Genomic DNA, 24,542 nt, shown 5'->3' on the forward strand with positions numbered 1-24,542 from the left:
TGAGAAAAAGGAGAGAAAAAGGAGAGAAAAAGGAGAGAAAAAGGAGAGAAAAAGGAGAGAAAAAGGAGAGAAAAAGGAGAGAAAAAGGTGAGAAAAAGGAGAGAAAAAGGAGAGAAAAAGGAGAGAAAAAGGAGAGAAAAAGGAGAGAAAAAGGAGAGAAAAAGGAGAGAAAAAGGAGAGAAAAAGGTGAGAAAAAGGAGAGAAAAAGGAGAGAAAAAGGAGAGAAAAAGGAGAGAAAAAGGAGAGAAAAAGGAGAGAAAAAGGAGAGAAAAGGTCTTTTTGCTGTCAGCGGGCTAAGATTGATGAGATGTTATGTTTGGCTCGGCAGCCCCCGCCCCGACTCTCCAATAAGCGCCGAGTGCCCCCCCTCGTCAAAGCGGAGGATCCTTTCACCCACACACTTTATTTTCCCTTTTTCCCTTTCATTGGTTGGAAACATGTGGCAGCCATCACAGCATCTCGCCCCAAAACAACGTAATGATTTGGACGCGCGTCTTTGGGCTTTACATAACCCAGTTATCCCAGTTATCGGCAAAAACAAAACAAAGCAAAGATGAAGAGATTCCCAGCGTATGTCTGATTACACAGCAAGCGATGAGGTCACCGAGGACGCCGTCATCATCATCATCATCATCGTCTCCTCCAGGAAGTTGTTGAGTGAACGTCCCTTTCATGCGCTCGCCTTGTGTACGCTTTGTTGATAAAACAATGACGAGCGTTGCCTTCAGTCGGCGCCGCCGCTCACGGGGAGGTCGTGTGTTTTCCATTCTGGTTTCCATTAGACGCGACTTCGCTTTGACAGGTTGGCACGGGAAGTCCGGCCTTGTGCGGACGCCAACATTCATCCACAAACAAAACCAAAATGGCCTCCGGTCTAATTGATGCTAACGTATGGCCCAATTAGGCGCTGTCCACTTTGGTCATTAAATGCTGCACCACTTCCCCCCCCCCCAAAAAAACAGGCGCCGCTAGGGGGCGGTGATGACCTGCACCTGACGTTGTTGCCACTGGGCGTGACTTCATCGCTACAACGTGGATTCATATACAGTAAACCTCGGATATATCGGATTCAATTGTTCCCACTGGTTTTATCCGATATAAGCGAAATCCGTTATATGCGTATACCGGAAAATGTCCGTTTTACGCATATATCGGATTTATATCCGGTATATGCGTAAATGGGATTTTATCCGTTATAAAAAGGCACTTCCTTGACTATGTTTCCAATGTACCTGGACGCGCAGGCAACGCTGCATTCGGCGAATCGGAGCGCCACAATGCGGCCATCCGATATATGCGAGGGAAATTTCATGGAAATGCATTGGAACGGGACTGGAGATTTTGTCCGAAATAGGCGAAATCCGTTATAAAAAATCCGATATATGCAATGAATTTTTATTGGAAATGCATTACAGAAAAATCGGTTCTTTTTTATCTGTCCGTTGTGAGCGAATTTCCGATATATCCAAGTCCGATATATCTGAAGTTTACTGTAGTTATTCCACAGGAATAAAGTCCATACCAATAATTCATAATAATATAATGATATATTTGTTGATTGTACCAAAATGCTGGTGCAGACAAACATCTCGTTAGGATGTTGAGCTCGAGACTAAACTAAGGATTAGAGCAGTAGTGAGCCTTTTTTGTGTCTGTTGCTGACGTTTGAGCTTTCCCGGTTCCATGTCCATCCCAACGGACCCCCGCCCCGGGATGGTTCCCTCCATTGCATGTTTGGACTGCATGCTTCTTCTTCCACCTGCTTGCATCCAACGTGGTTGTGTCCATACTGCTGTATGTGTTCCACTAGATATAGGAAGTGTTTTCATGCCATGACTGAAGTCCGTGGGAATAATTGTTTGGGTTTTTTGTTCATGAGGGGATTTCGCTTTGCATTTCTCTTTGAATGTTTTTTTTTTCCTGAAAAAGATTTCTTCTGTTGCTGTTTTTTTGGGTTACACAAACAAGCCAACCAAAGCACTTTATGGCCGAGCTCGGGATCACGGTCTGTGAAGACCATCACGCACGACTGCAACCTCTTCCGTAGGACGACGTAAACCCTCCACCCTCATCATCTTCAACTGACTTGAAAGCGAGTCGGATTTCGCTCCATACGGCGCTCAATGTCAACTATTAACGGCGAATGAGCGCGGTCCCGCTGTAGGAGAGCGTGACAATGACTTTAAAAAGACCTGTCATGACGGATCCGTCACGCCGACGAACGCCGAACGCTTTCGTTTAAGGAAAGAGTAACTTGATCCCGCCCAAAGTCTCCAGTGCCGAGGTGTTCCCCGCCAGATCCCGAAAAGCACAACGTCTCAATTGTCTCCTCGCATGTCCTGCTAAGTGGCGGATGAGGTTGTGGTCATTATGAGATATTGTTACGCGTGTCCGTTGGCTAATTAGCGTGTCTGCCAAGCGTCCGCGCTAATCTGTGTCAACGTACGATCGGAGATTTGGATCCGCTGTTGGCAGTGATTGCTTCTCAAATGGAAGCGAAGGCTTGAAGCTGCGAACGAACACGCAAACGTAGCCAAATCTTTCTGAATCCTGATGTCTGAATCGGTTGTCAGCTTCTATGCTCTGTGGTGATACGTGGACGTCAAAATGGGATCAATTGGACCAAATGGGCCCCGAGGGAAACAGTGTACACATATGGTTACGTTTACTCAAGTACTCTTTGGTGAAGATTGCTCGGGGATTTCGCTGGCCGTACTCGGGCGAGTGGGAAAAACCCGAAACATGTTTTATATAATATAATACTTTCCCAAAATGAGGTGGAATATTTGGGTTCTTACAAGCTCGACTTGGCTAGTAATTGACCACCACGTTGATTAACTTGGGGGTGGTGTAATGGTGCACGCTTCTGTCAGGAAGGGGGTCTCGTCAAAACCGTTCACAGAGTTGATCTGCTGTGGTGACCTCTGCCAGGGAAAAAAGTCCAAAGTGGAAAATATCATCATCATTTGGGCGTTCATTCAAAATGTTTTACACGAGGGTCCCAAAATGGGAGGGGGGCGGACTACAGTGTGGTCAGACTGGGACCAAATTAGTCCCGAGGGTAGAGAATGACAGGAAATGATTGGTGAAATGTATAAGTATTTGGAATTGTGCCAATCAAAGCTGGGCGTACGCGCCACCATTTTAGCCTATTTGAAGGTCATGACCTTTCTGTCATTAAAAAAAACCCTAATTTCTTGCTAATAGTACTCGCTTCAACCTAACGTACCGTTGCTTCAAGTACATGTCCACTGTCCTTGGGGACCAAAACGAGCTCCCAACTAACTAAAAAAAGTCACAAACTCTAGCTAGCTGGTGTACAAAGACGCAAGAAAAGATGGCGGTATGGTCGTCGGTTTGATAAGGGAGTAATGACACCCGTTGGCCTTGATGGGAGTAGTCTGGTAAACCCTTTAGGTTTTACGGACTAGTTGTGGTTATCGTGACAATACGTCCCTTGTCGGATCAGTACGAATCGCCCTTGAGAAGCATCTACTGGCATGTGCCGTGACGTTCTTTTTACGGAAACGGACCGATACCAGTGGGTGGCTGATGGATGGGGGCATCCCTGTTAGACCCTGAAAGGTCTTCTGGAACACAAAACATTTCATTCGGGGTCACAGGCAATGAACTTAAGACTAGGAGGCGGACTTTAGTACTTTTAAGACGGTACGGTGTATTTTCCAGCGTAGCCAAACACACCAAAAACGACAAATGCTAACTTTCTAGCGTTCGCTTCACGGACAAACGCAGCGGCTCAGTGCAGCCTTTCATCAAAGTTGCGATCGTTGGGCCTTACGGCTGACCTTTGAACTCATACGCCTGCTCAAGCATCACGTCCCGCCTCCCTCCCTCCTCGCCGCAATCACCGCCTGTCAGAAACGCCGTGCTGCCACGCACCGCGGCCGCCTGCCAAAGTCTTGTCAAACGCTCCTGTTTAGAGTTTGCGTCAAGTCCGGGAACGACTTTGAAGGTTTTTTTTGAAGCAGGATGGCATCGACGTGCACGTCTTTGTCAACACGCATCCAGTTTGGCCGAGGGGCCGACCGCTGATTATAACGTAGATTTTCTAAAGCGGCTGACAGCTGAGTGTTTGATTGCGCTCGTCCTGCGGAATCGAACCACTTTTCATGACAAGGGGGAAAATATTCACTTAAATGGCAGAAGGATATAATTCAATTACGGCTTTGCTTTCAAATGACATTTCTTGGCTTTTTTGTGCTTTGGTTTTGGCTGATGATGTTTGGGAGACACGCCAGTGTCTGCCATGATTTATTTTGCCCACTCAAGATGATTTCTCCCTCCTCCCGCCCTTACAGGCATATTGTGGTCTGTGGTCATATTACCCTCGAAAGTGTCTCCAACTTCCTCAAAGACTTCCTACACAAGGACAGGGATGATGTCAATGTAGAAATTGTTTTTCTCCATAAGTAAGTTGCCGTATTCCCGCGCCCCCGCCCCCACCCCCACCTAGCGTGGATGCTAAAAATCAGCCCAAGTGGGAAGCGTGTGTTTGTTTACTCACATTGTCTGTATGTGTGCGCTAGTATTTCCCCTAATCTTGAGCTGGAAGCCTTGTTCAAACGCCATTTCACACAAGTCGAGTTCTACCAGGGATCCGTGCTCAACCCTCACGACCTGGCCCGAGTCAAGGTACACTCACTGATACACAAGCATGCGTCTTTGGGGTTGTTTTTTTTTTTTACAAAGTAGTACGTGTTTCTTTATTGATCTATGACACTAAAAGTGATGCAAGACAATTTTTCTGTTCATTCTAAAAATATAAAATACTTAAAAAAAAACACCCATCTAAGAAGTAGAATGGACGCACCTACAATATGTTCCCTTTCTATGTTGCTGTGTGAAATCAGGAAGGAAGTTCTGCTTCAAAGTACTACTACGCACGACATGACGTGATAAATGTACCCGCTACTACCGACTCAAAGCATGGATAGGAATCCATACAAGCTCGTTGGGGGGGTTTTAATCAGCAGGGCAGGTGTATCCCATTACCTGCATGAATTAGCCGCCTCTTTTATCAGTTTAGATACCTTTAGAACGTGTGCGCATGGCTCACATAAGCATTGTGGGCAACAAAGGAGCACAAAACCGGAGGTTCTCAGTCGTTTTCTGTTATGCCCCCCCCCCAAAGAAGAAATATTTTCACGATTTGAAATTCTAGAGATACTAGTAATATCTATTCATCTGTCCGTACAGACTGAAATTGAAACTGAAAGCAGGAAAATACGACAAATACCACTCATTTAAAGCCCCTAATCGTGTCGAGTACTCTAAATGTGTACATGTTGGCAGGTCTGAATTCACATTGAAAGCCTCTGGCATCCCCCCGAGGGGGGCCTGCCCCACTATTTGACTAGCACTGATTAAAGCACAGACCGAGCAGGCACAACGTGACTAAAATCAGGTTTGATTGTTGCTGGCCGCCGTTGATGAAACTAGAATCCTAACGGCAAACATTCCCTGGATGCTTAGATCGAGTCAGCAGATGCTTGCCTCATCCTGGCCAATAAATACTGTGCAGATCCCGATGCTGAAGACGCCTCCAACATCATGAGGTACCGCCTCATCCGGACCGACTCATGAGACGTCTTTGTCACCCACGTCCTTCTTATCTTCTCGTTTCCTGGTCCGCAGGGTCATCTCCATCAAGAACTACCATCCCAAGATCAGGATAATAACGCAGATGCTTCAGTATCACAATAAGGTGAGAGGCTTTAGGTCCACGGGGCTTACTCCCCAGTCCCGTACAGCGCAATCAACATTTGCAATAAAAGGGATTGTTGCAATGACTAGATTAGACCCCCTTATCTCTTCGATTGCCATTGTTCACTCGTGACCCAATCTAGGTTTATTCCCTAAATGTGTCTCACACTCATTAAACACATTCCAAGTCTAGATGGTCTCGCTACTCGCTACTAGCTAACGAGTATGGAAGATGAAGGATGGGGGTCCCAGGCTAGCCTTTAGCCTGGTCGGCAGGCTAGCGGGCTAGCAGGCTAAAGTCCTGAATTAGACACAAAAGTTCTAATAACAAGAGAAAGAAGTTACATCGGATCTTACAAGTTAAAAAGTTTTACAAGAATAAAATTATAATTTGGACTGTGGAAAAAGAAAGTCATTTTAAAAGCATAAATATGATATATGAAAGAAAATAATTATTTAAAATAGACATTTTATTGTAATTATTATTATTGCAATTACTGGAATAAAGTCCAAATATTTGGAGGAAAAAAGTTGAAATATTTGGAAAATATTTTTAAAAATTATTAAATATTTTTAATTACATTTAATTAAATTAATTAAATTTTAATTACATTAATTACATTTTAATTACATTAATTACATTAATTACATTTTAATTACATTATTTAAATTTTAATTACATTTTATTAAATTAATTTTATTAATTAAAAAATTAAAAGCACTTGCACACACCCCACTGATGTTTTGGGTTGTTTATTAGAAACCGTCCAGCCGGTCTACCCCCCCCCAAAAACGTGTTTTGTTCCCTTGAAACCCGACCCAACGCTCAATCGACTTCCCCGTGTCCGCATGGATGAAGGCCCATCTGCTGAACATTCCAAGCTGGAACTGGAAGGAGGGCGACGACGCCATCTGTCTGGCCGAGCTGAAGGCGGGCTTCATCGCCCAGAGCTGCCTGGCCCAGGGCCTGTCCACCATGCTGGCCAACCTCTTCTCCATGAGGTCCTTCATTGAGGTAAGACCTCACGTTGCATTTGGCTTCAATGAACTCATTCACGGGGAGATCGGAGGTGAGGGGAACATAAGTGGCGACGCGGCGCCGACGCGTGCGAGGAGATTGATGCAAGGCAGAACACCCCCCCCCCCCCCGCCCCCCCTGCCCCCGTCGGTAAATCCAGACTTCCCATTAGAGCGCTCAGACGTCCCAGCACGTCATATTTTACTGTGATATTTCATATGGAATCTATTTGTGCGGCTCGGCGCTGAAGAGGTGCTTGGCTCCATCAAAGAGCTATCCTCCTGACGTGAAGATGATGGATCAGCGGATGATGACCAGGCCCCACATCTGCACGCCACATTCATGACTTGTCGGCCATTTCTCCCTTCCAGATCGAGGAGGACACCTGGCAGAAGTATTACCTTGAAGGAGTGGCTAATGAGATGTACACAGAGTATTTGTCCAGTGCCTTTGTGGGCCTCTCCTTCCCCACCGTGTGCGAGTAAGTACCCCCCTTCCTTGGCTGATCTGCAAGACCGCCCGCCCCCCCCCACGGTAAGTTCGAAGTCATTGAAATCTCCCATATTTGCAGGCTGTGTTATGTCAAGCTGAAGCTGTTGCTCATTGCCATCGAGTACAAGTCCGAGCAAAGAGAGAGCAGGTTTGTATGTGGGGAGACGCTGCTTCAGGACCCCCCAACCACCCACCCACCGACACCCCCGAAACAAACAATGACACTTGACATTGTGATGCATTTGATGGCGTCATTTGGCGTCGGTGTTTTAGCATCAAATGCAATTTAGAAAACTAACACACTGACGGAACACGTGCCCCCCCCCCCCCCCCGGGGGCCATGACCCGTACGTCCTACATGACATTCTAGTACTGAGTCCATAATAACCAGTACACAACACTGCAGTAGCTAATAGCTAACGCCGGAGTGGGACCATTCCACAGTCCAGTATGACCGAGTCCTTTGTCCATCTTACCTTTCCTTAACTTCCCTTGTTTCCTTGTCAGCCCCCCCCCACCCCCCACCCCCCAAAACAAACCAAAAACACAACAACACATTTTCCAAATCCAGCAAAGGAGTATTGGAGCCACAATGAGAAAACATAAAAACATGCAATACCTATAGGGGTGTTACTTCATGTTCAGAGGGCTCTAATGTTAAAACCCGTATTTAGAAAGTCATATAACAACTATGAAAATATTGCATTTATTAATATGAAATTATGCCTTACCACGCTCGAGTCTGGAACCGATCAACCGCCATAAACGAGGGATTAGCGTACAATACTTACTGGATACTATAATACTACTGTCATAGTACTACTGTCTGTACAACACTCGTTTGGAGACAGCCCACCTCCAAGTACGCTGGCAGATATGAACTTATCGATAAAAAATATTACAACGATTACAGTAGTACTACAGTACTATAACAACTTCTTCAGAAAAAAAGGCTATTGTGGTGAAATGGCCGTTTTTTTAATCTGGTGAAATTATGAGGTTGTTATGATAATAATAATACTCTAATAATATGAACTTTTCTTCTTGCTGTATTATTACTTTTTCATTGTACTGCGATGAAAGATGACTTTTACTACTATCTTAAAGTTGTGTATACATGCACAACTTTTGCGAATGTATGGGCATTTAAGTGTACAATTTATTCAATTTATCATAATATTGGATTTTTCTCTTGCTGCACGGTGGTTGAGTGGTTAGCCTGTAGGCCACACAGTCAGGCGATGGGATGACCTGGGTTCGATTCTCTGCTTGGGCATCCCTGTGTGGAGTTTGCATGTTTTCTCTGGGTACTCTGGACCCCCCCAACCCACCCACCCCCCATTCCAAAAACATGCTAGGTTAATTAGCCACTCCAAATTGTCCATAGGTATGAATGTGAGTGTGAATGGTTGTTTGACCCCGCCTCTCCCCCCCAAGGCGGCTGGAATAGGCTGGGATAGAAAATGGATGGATGGATTTTCTCTTCTACCATTTTGACTTAAATATTATCCATATCCTTGTAAAAATGACTCCATAATTCCCATGATATTTCAACTTTTCAAGGTATTGTTTTTCCATCAGTGTGGCTCTAATACTTTTTTGTGCAATCCCACCCCCCTTCCCTAAATGTTCCTAAATGAGTTACCTAAGCACCCAGATCAGATGAAAGACGTGGCCCCACAGCCGCAAGGGCCACAGGGGCCACAAGGGCCCAAGCGGGGGGGCTCTAGCGCTCCATAAAGCCCCCAAACGTTGGCAAAGTTGGTTGTGATTCTCCATTTCCTTCAATGTGGATGATGAAGTGTTTGATTTGAGATTTTGTTCTTGTTGTTTGCAGAAGCCGAAAGCGGTATGCCCTCTACCCTATCTTACTTCCAAAGCTCCGCCCAATCGCCACTACTTTAACGCTTTGGGAGTCCCCCCCCTTCACCCCCACAAGGATTATGCCCCAAACGCTATCTCACACAGGCCTCTTTTTTGTTCCTCCTCCTAACTCTCGACTTGCTATCTTCTGGTGTCCCTTGTGCTCCACGCACTAACTTCTTTGCAGGCAGAGACAGAAAGCCAAAGAGAGGCTTTGTCAATTGGACGTGTCTGTGGGGGGGTGGGGGTGGGGGGGGCTGTTTCCGTGTCTTTGCTGTTGTCGCTGTTCCAAGGCCAAACGCTCACCCCCTCCACATCAGTCTTTGCTTTTGTCCTCTTCTTCCAGCCCTTTGCTTCCTTCAGTTCTCACCTTGTCGCCTTCTTTCTTTTCAGTTGTGGCCTAACTTCCTGTTTGTTATTCTTTCCTTTCAGTTGTGGCCTAACTTCCTGTTTGTTATCCTTTCTTTTCTTTTCTTTGTCAAATCCAATAACTCGACTCTTGCCGCCCTCAAAGCTGAGCCTCCGTGGTTGGCAATGAGCAGGAGCTTGCACACTGCTGATAATCTTCTTCTGCGTTCTGGACCTGCGCTAGCGCCACTCATTAGCCGCCATCTGCTGCGGGCGGCGGCTACCACACGCGTCACCAATTCTTGCTTTTTCGGGTGCGTTCACACTTGTCGGGTTTGGTTGAGTTGAGAGGAACCCTGGTGCGCGGTACCTTTGGTCGGGTTTGAACGCCATCCTTTCACCAACGCCCTCAGAGGTGGCGCTCAGTTCCTGGTGCGGGTGGGTAATACTTGATAATAAATGAAAGGAGTGGATCATGGGTAAATTGCCATGTGCGAGCGTGTCGGGCAGGAAGAAGGTCGACTTTGCCGTCAGCATCTTGGCCCGTTTGTTCTACAGAACAACGGTATGAACAGAGTGAGCCCTTTTATCAGTCATATAGTCTCTTTGGCTGGATGGGTGGAGGCGGGGCTGCTAGCATACACACAGAGTGCAGACGAGTGTACTGTCGTAGAAATAGTACTATAGTTGTATTTGTTCGTTGTACTTTTCTTAAAAGTAATGTTCAAATCCGGTCTTGTTCTCGAAGACCCAATCTTGTGTATCATATCGGGATTTTTTTCATCTTTTCATATTTGGCATTTTCTTGTATTCTTTGGGCCAGGTGCCCCCCCCCCCCCCCCCCCATGCTCCGCCTCTCCTGGTAGTACTCATGTGTTAGTAGTCATGCCATGTTAGTAGTATTCATGGTACACTTGGTCACATCCTGATTTCCTCCACTCCGACTTTGCCCCGGGTAAAGGTAAAAGGTTATTCCATTCCGTTCCATTCCGTTCCATTTCGTTCCGATCCATTCCGTTCCATTCCGTTCCATTCCATTCCATTCCGATCCATTCCGTTCCATTCCGTTCCATTTCGTTCCGATCCATTCCGTTCCATTCCGTTCCATTCCGTTCCATTCCGATCCATTCCGTTCCATTCCGTTCCATTCCGTTCCACGGGCCTTGAGAAGTTCTTGGTGTTTCTATTTGTTCATATTTGGTCCAAAGCAGAGGAGTGAACAAGTGTGAACGCAAACGAAATCACTCCCACATCTGGGGGGGCGGGTGGGGTGGGGGGGGGGGGGGCATTGACATTTTGGATAGTTTGATGTGTATTTTGCATTCTTATACCACCCCCCCCCCCCCTGCCCCACCCGCCCCAAACCTTTTCCATCCATCATCTGCTGTGCACGTATGTGCGTGTCTTTGCGTGTGGTTAAGGGAGGGGGGGTGAGGGGGGGGGGGTAAACATGTGTGTGTGTGTGTGTGTGTGTTGTCACGGCCATGTGTGCGTCTGTCGAGTAGATGTCCTCAAGTCAGGTCACTTCCTGTCAGTTTGGTGTTTGAGAACAATCCAACTGCACAGAAGTTACTGCAACCGTCTGCATCTACGTATACCTGTATACCTATACCTGTACTGCAGTACCCCCCCACCCCCACCCCCCACCCCCCACCCTCTTTTCTGTGGACTCATGCTGTTGTGGTATCTGCATGACCCCTCCTTCACACACGCCGCATCCTGCCTTGTTGCTCACAATATGAGATGCTCTTTCGGCGGCCATTGCCCCCCCACCGCCCACCCCTCTTACCCCCCCTCCCAGACAAGAACGACGCACCTGCAGGATCTCACATTGGGGCAGCAATGTTGCACCGTGGAACGTCTTTGACTTCTAATTTGTTTTGCTTTGTTTTCAACTAATGAGCATGCCGGGTTCGATGCCCGTTGTCTCTATGGGGGGGCCATTCAATCTCAGACATTCCTTTCCTCTTTCGACTGATCAAAGAACGTGGAAGGAAATTGAAACGACTTAACCGCATGACTTGGCACAACCTCATTTGTGGATTCAATTGCTCCCTTAATATTCATGTTTAATGCCGTGTAGTACTCCAGTAGTAGCCCAGAGGAAGGACGGACACCTCGCATCGATCAAATACATGATACATAATAAATACACATATTGGGAAAACAAATACATAACATGCTACATAAGAAATACACATATTGGGAAAACAAATACATAACATACTACATAAGAAATACACATATTGGGAAAACAAATACATAACATACTACATAAGAAATACACATATTGGGAAAACAAATACATAACATGCTACATAATAAATACACATATTGGGAAAACAAATACATATCATGCTAGATAATAAATACACATATTGGGAAAACAAATACATAACATGCTACATAATAAATACACATATTGGGAAAACAAATACATATCATGCTAGATAATAAATACACATATTGGGAAAACAAATACATAACATGCTACATAAGAAATACACATATTGGGAAAACAAATACATAACATGCTACATAAGAAATACACATATTGGGAAAACAAATACATAACATGCTACATAATAAATACACATATTTGGAAAACAAATACATAACATGCTACATAATAAATACACATATTGGGAAAACAAATACATAACATGCTACATAATAAATACACATATTGGGAAAACAAATACATAACATGCTAGATAATAAATACACATATTGGGAAAACAAATACATAACATGCTACATAATAAATACACATATTGGGAAAACAAATACATAACATTCATTTCAAAAATACACCCGGCCATAAAATATTTTCTTTTGAACATTTGAGTCGTTCATCTGGGCTCCCATGGTGGACCACCTTCTAGGTCTGTGAAGTTTGTGTTTTTCTTTTTGGTTTGACAATCACATCATTGATGTAACAACAGGTAACCATTAACGACCCGTGTGTGTGTGTGTGTGTGTGTGTGTGTGTGTGTGATGTTCCTCTTGTGCCTAATTAATGGGGAATGATACAGCCACTTCTTAACAAGAGTCTAAAAAGGTCCAACAATCCACCCTGACTGAGGGGGGGTGGGGGGGGGGGGGGGTCACAGCCAGCGCTGTTCATTCCCTGGCATCCCACCGTGGAACCCGGACTAACCCGATCAATACCACATACTGGACCTTCTCACTGTTAGACCAGATCTATGACTAAAACTACTGCCCCCCCCACCCCCGTCCCGTGACCTGCCCCCACCAAGCCCCATGTTGATGTTTAACATTGTGGTGCATCTACGTAGCTAGTTAGCTTCTATGTGGTCCAAACAGGAGGCGATCAAGGGATATTATTATTATTATTATTATTATTATTATTATTATTATTATTATTATTATTATTATTATTATTATTATTATTATTATTATTATTATTATTATTATTATTATATGCTATATTACAATCATATTTGCTCATATTTTAAGACATAGCCAATAAAAACAATATAAAACACAGAGAAGAGAATTAATTTAAAAATTGCTATATTACACATAATAATAATTACATTTTTCATTTTAATGATACAGCAAAGTTTTAATAATTAATAATTACATTCAAAACAAATAAAACCTGTAGAAATGAATATAGAAATACATGTTTTCTGCATTGTTATATTATTGTTAAAGTACATGAACAAATATTATGATTAATAGTACATTCGCGACATTAAGTTTATATAGTTGTATATATTTTATTTTATTTTATTTTATTTTATTTTATTTTATTTTATTTTATTTTATTTTATTTTATTTTATTTTATTTTATATTATTTTATTTTATTTTTAAACGTGCTAGCAGTGCAATAGGATGTCCAAAATATATGAAAACATATTTATAGTAGCTTTACCATAAAGCCAACCTATTGGACAGTAGTACTATCCATAGTAGTACAGTAGTACTATCCATATCTTGTGCTGTAAACCAAAGTCAACTCAAGGGCGTGTGTACCATTCCTCTTGATTAGCACGCGGTGTGCATGGGCGGAGCGTCGTCCCGCCGTTAACGAGCGCCTCGTCTCTCGTCTGTCCTTTCCTCAGCATCCTCATCAACCCGGGCAACCACGTCAAGATGCAGGAAGGGACGCTGGGATTTTTTATCGCCAGCGACGCCAAGGAAGTGAAGAGGTAAACCACGTGGCACCACGTGATGGTCCTTCCTGGGGCTCATTTCCTGTCGTGTCTTTCCAGAGCTTTTTTCTACTGCAAAGCTTGTCACGACGACATCACCGACCCCAAGCGGATCAAGAAGTGCGGCTGCAAACGACGTGAGTAGCCCCGCCTTTCCACCGTGTGTCTCAGTGACCCCCCCCCCGACCCCACCCATCCCTGCCTCTCAATCCCGAACCTGCGGTGTATCCCGCTATGTTGTGTTTTTAAGGCTACGTAGAAAGAGTGAAAGGGTCTCTTATGCCCCCCCCCCTCCCCCCACGTTGGATTACTTCCTGTCATCTTTGAGTTTTTATTGGTTATTTGGTTGAACCATTGTGTCACTCCACTACTCCACTACTCCACTACTCCACTACTTCAATGGGTCTAGTTGGCGTCGGAGTCAGCTATGGACGTATTTATACAACAGACACTTACACGTGTATTTACTGTATACGAAATATAAAAACATCCTCATACTTTATACCGCTCAGTCATCAACAAGTCAAGTCAAGATAGCACAAACGCTGTCATGATAAGCTGGATGTTTATTTACCCAAAGATGAATCGCTGGAGAAAGATTGGCCTTGAGAAAATGTAATAACATTTTTTTTTGATACATTTGTGTTTTTTCTAAAATGTAGTTTATACTTTACTTTTTTCATCTTTTTACAACTACATTTTTCTATTTTCTTTACTTTTGATGACTTAATTTTTTCAACTTACGTCCGTATGTCCATTTATCAATTTTATTATTTTTGATAATTTACTTTTATAGCTTTTGATCATTTTAAAAAATGTTTTGATAATCAATTTTTTTTGTAACTTTGGATAATTGATTTTTGTACAATTTTTTCCAAGCTTCAACTTGAATGATTTACATTTTTTAAAGTTTTTACAACTTTATTGTTAATTTGTTTAATTGTAATAATTAAATAACTTGTGATAATATTTAATATATATTTAATACAGGTTCAGCAAAATGATCTGACACGTTTGTAGGTTAAATAAAAGGCGAATAAAGTAAAGAAAAGTACATATAATGCCATTCTGTTTCATTATGTTTTAAAAATGAAATCAGTTTCGGTTGATTTTGGTTCCAATGCAGATCCAGTAGCTCTGAAGTTGGTAACCATATGAAAAAAAATGGCATTATATGGACTCTTCGAAAATAAAAACACTTTTTTGTTTCTTTACTTTATTTGCCTTTTATTTAACCTACAAATGTGTCAGATCATTTTGCCTGACTATGTATGTATAAAAGTTTTAACAACCTATTTTTTCATGTTTTTCAATGTACTTTTCAGAACTTTATTTTATAATGTTTGATATAAAGAACTCTTGATAGCCTAATTAGTTTCACCAAAAAAGTACATAGGTACATGACCAAGGTGAAAGGCCAACATAGCCCTTTGACCACTTGGTCAAGTCTGATCCACATCACAGCAGCAACAGCAGCCATGTTTGATCGCCACAAAGCAAGGCATCAACAGCGCGGACAGCAGAGTAGCAACACTTTAAAGCGCATACAGAGTAGATGAAGCTGCTGGAGGCTGACCACTCATGACACCTCAGACGCAATTATTCAGAGTTCAGCCATGTCCCAATACTTTTGTCCACTGTGACCACACCCACTATTGGCTAAAAAAGCACACATTCCTGCAAAAATACACAGTAGCGCCACCTATCTGTGATTAAGGGCCATATAAATACATTCGACTTGACTTGACCCATGACCCCAATCAGGATTTCCATAAATCCCCCCACTCCTTTCCTTCCACGCTTGATTTGGAAGAACCCCCAGCAATAAATCTGTTGTTTTTCTGTCATGTTTTGTTCTCTTCTGTTGTTTTTTCTTTCCTTCCATGTTTTTTATGACCAGTGACACACTTTTTGATGTATTTCCTCCCCTGCTGCCACTGGAACATAATTTAAACTACTCACTGCTAGTGATTTATTGTGAGTAAAACCAAAACAAATATGGGTGTCCTATATCCAAAGTGTTCTTCTCTCTCTCTCCTCCTCTACTGTCGAGCCAAGTAGCACACGGCCATGTTATCCATGTTGCATGTTTACCAGTCTAGCTTCTGCATCCCACTCCTCGCCTCTCATTCCGACACACCGCTCCGACCGGACTCCACCAGGAGGAGCCTTCCCATCCGGTCCATTCCGGCACCGCACACGCCCGCCATAACCCGGGAAAGTGCTCAATAAATGCCGCGCCGTAATCACAGACTCAGGCGGGAGAACGGCACAGGAAGTTTGGTGTGCGACCGAGCGCGGTTGCCAAAACACAATCAAAACAATCTGCCCCCCCCCCCCCCCCCCCCCCCCCCCCGCTTGTGATCTCGTAACCCCCCCGCCCCCGCCCCTTCTCTTTGCTAAGCTCTCGGCCCCCCGTGTCCAAAGTCAGTCTAGGGGTTTCGGCTCTCAGATCAACCCCCCACACCCCCTTTTCTTGCTACTGGACACACTCTCTCCGTTGTCATAGCAGCGTACGGCCACTAGATGGTGCTGTGGTGCCATAGTCCTCCTCTGTGACAGGAAATCACCCCCCCCCCCAGCAAAGAGGCAAGTGTGTGCTTAGGCCTTGGCTATTCATGCTACATATAAACAGTATATAAACATATATACATATATAAAACTATAGTGTTATATATACTACTTTTTAAAGGCGTCATACACCAACCAAAACATGGTGCCGAATAATCAGCCTTAAATGGTCCGAATAATAATAATAATAATGATAATGATAATACGCCCATATTGTATTAAAGTACATATTTGCAGGAACTTCGCCGAAAAAAAAAAATGTATTGATCATAATCTTACATGTCACACTACTAGTACTACTACCACTTCTGCTGTTATTACTACCACCACGACTACTTCTAAGTACTGATTCATAATCCATATACTACTATATAATAAGACTACCAATCTACCACTACTATTGCTGCTACTGCTACGATCACCACCACCACTACTACTTCGACACATAATACTAATTTTAATAATAATAATAATAAGGGGAATAAGAATGATTAGTTCAATGACATGTACATTTAAATGAATTATATCAATTATATAGATAATAATAAACAAATGTAACATGTATGTGATAGCAACTATTATTAGTAGAAGTATTATTGTATAGTCAGCAGTAGCACATATTTTTTTATTGTTAGAGCTTTTAAATGTATTATTAATATATGTATTATTATATAAACAAAATCGGCCAAGTAGCCGCCCTACGCATATTGTGGAAGTTTCAATTAAATTATTATTCTTTAAGTATTAAGTGTTAGTGTAATATTATTATTATTATTATGCATAGTATATTATTATTTTGGTGATACTAGATATGGATAACATTTCAAGTACTCTATAGTAGTAGTCCTTTGTACGCTAAGTAGCAGTAGTTTGATCTAGCCTACAGTTATTGTGGAAGTATTTGCGAGTAATTGACAAAAGTTTATTGATATTTAACTTCATAATGTCATGAGTAGCCCAGTTCTAAACAAATATGAATCCTTCCATAAAACATATGTAAATATACATTCATTAATATGCACTGGCACTGAGATGAGGAAAGAAAAGTTGCATATTTCATAAGTTGCATCATTCCACTGGCCTTTGCTGAAATCAAATGACTAGATGGGGTCGCTGGGGGTCAGCCTTGCTATGTGCCGTGGATAGCAGCTCTGGGGGGGCCGGGGGGGCGTGGAAGAAGTGAACCTAAATAAGGATGAGGTGTATGACCAGGAACGTGTTTGCCAAGTCAGCGTGTCTGTGTTGTGTCCTCCATTGCCCCCACGTCCCATGTCAGTAATCTCCATTGGAAAACGTAGCGTACATTAAGTGTACCCCACCCTCACCACCCACCACCCGGAAAAGCCCCCCCAACTCTGAAGTTAAGGAATTCCAGCATGCCATTCCCTCTCCAAACTGCTTCATGGATGTGAACAGTTACCTTTGCACTTGCACTCCGTTTTCTGTCGCTGACACCAAAACCACTTCTCTGCATGCTGGCTCTCCAATGCATGCACACACACACACACACACACACATGCACACACACACATGCACATGCACACACACACGGGATGCAACGCTCCCCGGTCTGTCTTTCCGATTCTGTCCTGGGCCCGTGTACGCCGTGATTGGGGGTGTTATTGTCAAAGCGTGTGAAGGCGCCAGACGTTGTGAGGGCGCCGCGGCTTTGCACCTGGCCAGTGACAGAATGGGGGCGGGGACTGTTTGAGTCACGGCAATCTACCGATGCTACTCTGAGGACTTTCACTTCCGCTTCCCTCGGGACTCGGGGCTTCACGTGTACACACTCCAGCAACCCATTTGTTTTTCTTGACCTGACGCCTTAGCACGTCGGCACGTCGGCAGTGGTAGGGGATGCAGGTCTGCTCTCTTACGCGGTCACATGACCTGGAAAACTCTTACTATTTTTGTAACTACAAATATTCTAGAACCAATAACGTTGCAGAAGACTGCGCTAGACTCGGCTAACGCTACAGTAAGTTTCAATGTTTTGTTGTCGGAGGAACACAACGTCACCTTCCATGTGCCGCCGGGTTGATTATCGGAGTAGGCGAAACCTCTCTACTACATCTCTGACATAAACAACCTGAAATGGCGTCCGCCGCCCACAATGCATGGCGTGATCACGTGCAGGTATCGTATGATCAAAGATGGCGGCGTAAACAAACCAGGCGGCATTTTGGATGCTAACCAAGCGAGTAAAGACAAGACAAGGCAAGACAAGCCAGGGCACAAATTTTGGTTGTTAACTGAAAAACGTGCTAACCAAGGTGGATGTTAACCAAGGCACCATTGAATTATTATGTTCATCGGTTATGTCATATGTCAAAACGTAACACCCAGTGATTTATTGATGAAAATGCCCGAAATACCTCATTGCGGCCGAACGTTTGCGTACGCCCGTAGATGTTTTAGCGTGTCTTTCACGGCTACACAAAAGCCGCCTAAATTCCACACCAACGACGGCACATAAAGAATAATTGACATGGAAGCCTCCCCCAGGGAGCGGAGAAGTGAAAGCTCCCACGCATACGTATATGACACGTGTCAAAGACAAAGAAGTGACAGCATGAAGTCCAGCCAGTAGAGTAGTGCCATGCCTTTGGAGCTGCTGCATGATGGGATGGATTCAGGTACGTCTTCTGCTCTTTTTAGCCCGACTGGTTGAAATGTGCAAAATGTATGACCAAAAAAAAAAAATAAACATTGTTTGAGGTTTGCTGCTGAAGACATTGCTCATGCCTCTCTCCCCCTTCTTGAATGCCTCCCCCGTCCCTGTCCCCCTTTCTCCTCACCCCTCTACCCTGACTGTTATGGTTTTTGCCTTTTTGACCTGTTTGGGCCTCGATACGCAGCTTGACCCCCTTGGAAAAAAAACGAAAAAACTTTTGCATGGAATTGCAACCTTTGCATCCGATCGCTGACGTAAGATAAATCAATAAATTGGCTCGATTCAACACGTCGGGGTTCAAGTCTGCTGCCGCTGCAGCAAGCAGCTAAGGCCTGCACATTCTGATCAAGTTCCCCCCCCCCCTTGGATGAATATTTCTCCTTTTGCCATTAACCTGCTGCTTTTCCTCTCCTCTCATCCTGAAACGTGACTGTAGCCAAGATGTCCGTCTACAAACGAATGAAACTGGCATGTTGTTTTGATTGCGGCCGTTCAGAGCGAGACTGCTCTTGCATGTCAGGCAGTGTACATAGTAACATGGACACCCTTCAGAGGGCCTACCCACTTTCCTCTGTCTCTGTTCATGATTGCGCAACCACTTTACGTGCCTGTAAGTGACGCCGCCCAACACATGCTGTTACCTGTCTGTGATGTGTGTGACCGTAACGTGTGCTGCCGTTACCTCTGACCCCCGACCCCCCGTGTGCTGTCGTTCATCTCCTGACTCTGTGCCATCGCTCATCTGTTTTCTAAACTCTCTATCCATCTATGCTCTTTCTATTGCTCGCTAGCTTTGTAGTCTTTCCATTTATGGAGTTAGCTAGCATCTGTATACAGTCCTCCCTCCTTTATAGCGGTTAATCCAGGGGTGGGCAAACTTTTTGACTCGCGGGCCGCATTGATTTAACAAAACGGGGGGGGGGGGGGGGGGGGGGGGGGGTCAGGAACAGTCCACCTGGTATTATTGTATCTGTAAAAGTGTCATCCAATCTGCTATTATTATTTATTATTTTATATTTATATTTAAATATTTTATATTGAAATATTTTACATTTAAATATTTTAAATTTTATTATTATTATTATTATTATTATTATTATTATTATTATTATTATTATTATTATTGTGTCCCTTTTTTCAGGAGCACTTTGTAAACAACAGACCACATCAAATAACAAAATTGATAAAACCATCAAAAGGTTGGCTCAAGCCATGATGCCAGTTCGTATGTTGAGTATAAATGAAATACTTTGGAAAGAACGGACTTGGCGGATTCAAACACTTGGCGGGCCGGATGTGGCCCCCGGGCCGTAGTTTGCCCACCCCTGGGTTAATCGCTTCCAGACCCGACCGCGGTAAAATCAAATCTGGATCCGATGTTAGTAAAGAAATTAAAGTAGTTAAAGTATAGAAAACTTTCTAAATGCAGGTTTTAACATTATTAGAACCCTGCACACATGAAATAACAACCCTATAGTCACCCAGACAATATGATTCATTGTGTACAACTTGTGTACAACACTGCAGGGACTCGAGATGGTCGCTAGCTAGCAAGCAGAGCAATGTATTTCTTATTAACTAAAGAAGCCAAACACGCACCACTTCCACATTGAATGGGAGGAAAACATTTTATTCACTCTATCATGGCTGACTTCAGTGTTTGAATGTTTTGACAGACAATAGTTTACTACAGAACCGCCATCATTTATTCTAAAAAGCTGCGATATTGCGAGGGACGACTGTATCTGTCCTTTTGCTAATTACGTTGGTCATTAGCTTGCTTTGGCTGTTTTTTGTTTACCTTTTCCGTTTATTTATGTTGCTCCTTAACTCACAGCTGCTTGTTTTCCATCTTTTAAAAAATACTTTCTGATGATTTAAGTATAGTTAGCTCGCCATCTGTCTTTATGTAGGTATACATAATCTATACATCTGGTTACGTATTTACTATTTATCTAGCTCACTATCTTGCATTCACTCCGTCTTTATTTTTTACATGTCGCTACTTAGCTTTAAAACATTTTTGTGGCGAATTAAGTAGCGAGTTAGCTTTTAGTCTTTATGTAGTTAGCCAGCATTCCGTTTGCTGTTTATGTTTCTTGCTAGCTTGCCTTCACTCATTCTTTGTTTTTGTTTTTCTGTTTATTTATGTTGCTAGTTAGCTTGCAACTGTTTGTTTTTATGTCTTTTAAGAAAATACTTTAAGTAGCTAGTTAGCTCATTGTCTTTCTTTTATGTAGGTAGCTTGTATCAACATACTGTATGCCAATTTGCTATTTATGTTGTTCACTAGTTTGCAGTTGCTCATTTTTTGTCATTGTCAGTTTTTATGTTGAGTATTTATGTAGCTAGTTAGCAAGCTGTGTAACTCTATGTTTATGTATTTATTTAGCTAGCAACAATGTTGGGAGGACTGGTGTTAAAATAACTTGTTATTGTTTTCCAGATAATGTAAATAATTATTATTTCAAACATTACATAGCCATTAACATCAGTGAAATGTGGCGCATTATAATACTATCAACAGGCTGTATGTCACTTTGTTCACTTCGACGACACAGGAAGCTAAATAGCTAGTCAACCAGTTCTGTCTGAAGGAAAACACTGCCCCCTAATGTTTTGGCTTCCTACCTAATTATGTAGCTAGTTGGAATATAGTCGCTCAATTTTTCTTGCTAGTTAGCTTGCATTTGCTTGTTTTCAGTATCTTGTTTCTTTCCTGCTATTTCTTTTGCTAGCTAGCAAGCAGTCTCAAAGTATCATTTATCGTTGTCTGTTGCCATTTATGTTGCTAGCTAACCAGGAGTCGTATTAGTAATATTGCTAGTGTGCCTTTTCTGTCAATTTGTTATTGTTTCTGGATATTTACGTTGCTAGCTAGCTAAAGTTCTGCTATTGTCTTTTTTGACTATATTAGAAGCTAGCTAGCAAAAAGTTCATCAATCAATCTGTTGCTCTGTTTCTTTTTGTTATGTTATGCTAGCTAGCAGTCCCTCTGGCTAGCTAGCTAGCTATCACCCTATTTCTGTCCTGTTGTGAGTTTGTCACGTATGTGTCGTCATCATTTGTTCCACTGATTGTCGTTGGTGGTTGAGTCGTGTTGTGGCTCTGTGGTGGTGCTAGCGTATTGTACAGTTCTGTAGATAGCATGCTGCATTTCATCATGCAGTTTTGTGACAATATCGTGTAAAATGTGACTATACTGGAGCTTTTAATGGTTTTTAAGGTAAGATGTCTTGTCCATGCAGAGTGGACATGTTGTTTTATTCCACAGGTTTACACTGCAAATGTAATGATTTCCTGTGCTATTTGATTATTTCACTATTATTTGTATTTTCTTTTTTCTTATTTATTTTTTCCTATGTCTTTGTTCAAAACTCCTAGAAGCCTCCTAAATTATTATTCACGCTGGCCTGTGGTCATAGTTGGTTCAAACTGTCTATCTCCGTGTTTTAAGAATCCCGACCATCGTAAAGAGAACACGAGCTAAAACGCAAAATGAGACAATGTGATGGTACAAACACGCCGGCCCTCCAACGGCTAAATTGTGTGTCAATTAGACATGGCAGCAGTAGGCCTTCGCTATCAAAGCCATGGCTTCAGACGTGCGGATCTGATTTCCTCCTCAGCATTCCCCCGACGTCTGCCGACTTCAGACTAGATTAGTGTCAAACACGCCATTATGAGTTTAGTTTGGCCTCTCGTAGTTGGGCTGGTATCCCTGGGTACCAATTACTGGCCATTACATGGTTACTGATCTCACTCCTCCCTCGAGCCCCAGTAGGATTTCAGGTAAGCCTCCCCTTTCCTGGAGACTTTTTTTTTTCCTTCGTTTTACCGTCGACTTTGTCGGAACAAAGTGAGTTTTAGTGAAGGAGTGTTTGTCAAGTTGAAGATTACTGGATTTCCTCTCGCTGTTTCCGTTTCTTTCTTTCCCAACGAGATAAGACATCTTTATCCACGATGGCTTCATGACTCATGGTGCATCTGGAGTAGATTACTTTTGCTGGAATACTTGGAATGACTTAAGCAGGAGACGTTGCATCGATGCCAAAAATACCGATTTTGTCCAGCAGGCTCCCAAAAAATGTGTACAACACATCCATAGATCCTTTAGAAAACGTTGATGGAGGCTCCCAGAAAATTCATACAACTCCCGATGTCATAGTCATCTTTAGACTTGGTGGTTTCATTTTCTGAAGGACTCATTGAAGATGCAGTTGGTGGGCAAATATGGCAGCACTACCGATTACAGCAGGAGCCTCTGGAAAATTATTATTATTATTATTAACTCTGGATTTAAGGGAATTGTATAGGCTCATTGAAACCTTTGCTGAAATACTGGTAACTGGTTTGGTGGTACTCTTGTGGCAGATATGCCTACGCTCCCAATTTCACCAGCAGGCTTTTGGAAAATGATTACAACTCCCGAAATTATAGATTCTGTAGAATTTACTACTGCTTGTAGATGAAGTTGCTTAGATGACAACAGGTACAACACAGGTACCCATCCCTGTAACTGTTTGCAGATACTCTTTAGGTATATCTGGAGATGGATGAGAAAAGATGCTCACTCTCCCGATTTCAGATTCTTTAGCTGGAATACTGATACAGTAACTTTGGTACTTTGGTGGCTCTTTTACAGACACAGCAGATAGCAAAATGTCCAAAAAATATTCAACCTCCCAACATCTAGTACAGTACGAGTACAATACCTTGTATTACAGATGTCTAATACTGTACTCTGTTTTTTGACCGGAGCACCAAGTCTTGAGAAAATCTGGAAACGTGTGGAGATGATATCATGCTGATGATATCAGTTGAAGCTGAATGAGGAATTGTCATGGTTTTCAGAGATCCCAGTGGTAACCTTCCATTGGATCTACCTCACTCGCTCTGTGCATCTGCATCTCATTGCCGGAGACCGTATCTTTCCTGACACAGAAATTATGTTTTCATTTTCCCGGCCCTGCTGGTCCTGTCACCGTACTTGCCCTGACAGCTCCTGTGCACCAGGCAGACTGGGTCCCACCCCCATCCCCATTCCTAACCCTCCGTCCTGTGCTGCCTCGCTATGCCCTAGATGTTAACCAGTTAGTCCGCCGCCTCGGTGGCACGGGCAAATTGCTAGCGACAGATGCCAGGGCTACTGTGGGTCGCTGTTTGAGGATCTGTGTCACGGTCCAGCCTTGGGCTCTGGTTGTGACCTTTACTGAAGGAAGAGACTCTGAGCAGGGAGTGTCAGCAGTGCCCGGTCGAGTTAAAGTGCCACACGCCGCTGGAGGATCGTCTTTGCCTAGTGCCTTCTGAGTCAACGTCACAAATCAAGGACTGGAAATTCATAGAAACATCGGAACCCAAAGTAAACGTAGATGGGGAAAATGATAATGTGTAATTAAACGCAGTTAATGAAACGCAGAGATCCACGACCAGAACAGCCGATCAAGCAAAAAGCTGTTTTTGTATGCCGTTCATATAGAACACAACATAATCCTGATTTTTCTTTTTATAAAAATAGCAGTGTGAACATATTGATTGATGAATGCTGCTGATTGTGCGGAATTGATGAATCGCCAATTGACGTAAAATGCAGTGTGCTGCTTTGCTTCAGAGGATTCTGTTTATTCATTTCACAAGAAGTTTAAACATGTGTTCTTGAGTATTTTAATA

The 24,542-nt window shown here is 43.1% G+C and overlaps 1 protein-coding gene across 37 annotated transcripts in view; it reads left to right on the forward strand.

Moving 5' to 3' along the window:
* The window catches only part of LOC131108032 (calcium-activated potassium channel subunit alpha-1a), a 159,843-nt gene that overhangs the window by 99,348 nt on the left and 35,953 nt on the right, over positions 1-24,542 (forward strand). For 12 of the 37 annotated variants that reach the window (XM_058058692.1, XM_058058673.1, XM_058058679.1 and 9 more), the window contains exons 10-20: positions 4,320-4,430; positions 4,548-4,653; positions 5,494-5,576; positions 5,656-5,725; positions 6,584-6,739; positions 7,114-7,223; positions 7,314-7,382; positions 9,072-9,083; positions 13,538-13,624; positions 13,688-13,764; positions 19,309-19,482. In XM_058058692.1, the coding sequence (XP_057914675.1) occupies positions 4,320-4,430; positions 4,548-4,653; positions 5,494-5,576; positions 5,656-5,725; positions 6,584-6,739; positions 7,114-7,223; positions 7,314-7,382; positions 9,072-9,083; positions 13,538-13,624; positions 13,688-13,764; positions 19,309-19,482 (1,055 nt within the window). The remainder of the gene's footprint in view (positions 1-4,319; positions 4,431-4,547; positions 4,654-5,493; positions 5,577-5,655; positions 5,726-6,583; positions 6,740-7,113; positions 7,224-7,313; positions 7,383-9,071; positions 9,084-13,537; positions 13,625-13,687; positions 13,765-19,308; positions 19,483-24,542) is intronic. The other 25 variants (XM_058058685.1, XM_058058688.1, XM_058058699.1 and 22 more) reach the window with 3 other exon arrangements.

This window comes from Doryrhamphus excisus, chromosome 20, assembly GCF_030265055.1.
Source record: "Doryrhamphus excisus isolate RoL2022-K1 chromosome 20, RoL_Dexc_1.0, whole genome shotgun sequence".
NCBI lineage: Eukaryota > Metazoa > Chordata > Actinopteri > Syngnathiformes > Syngnathidae > Doryrhamphus > Doryrhamphus excisus.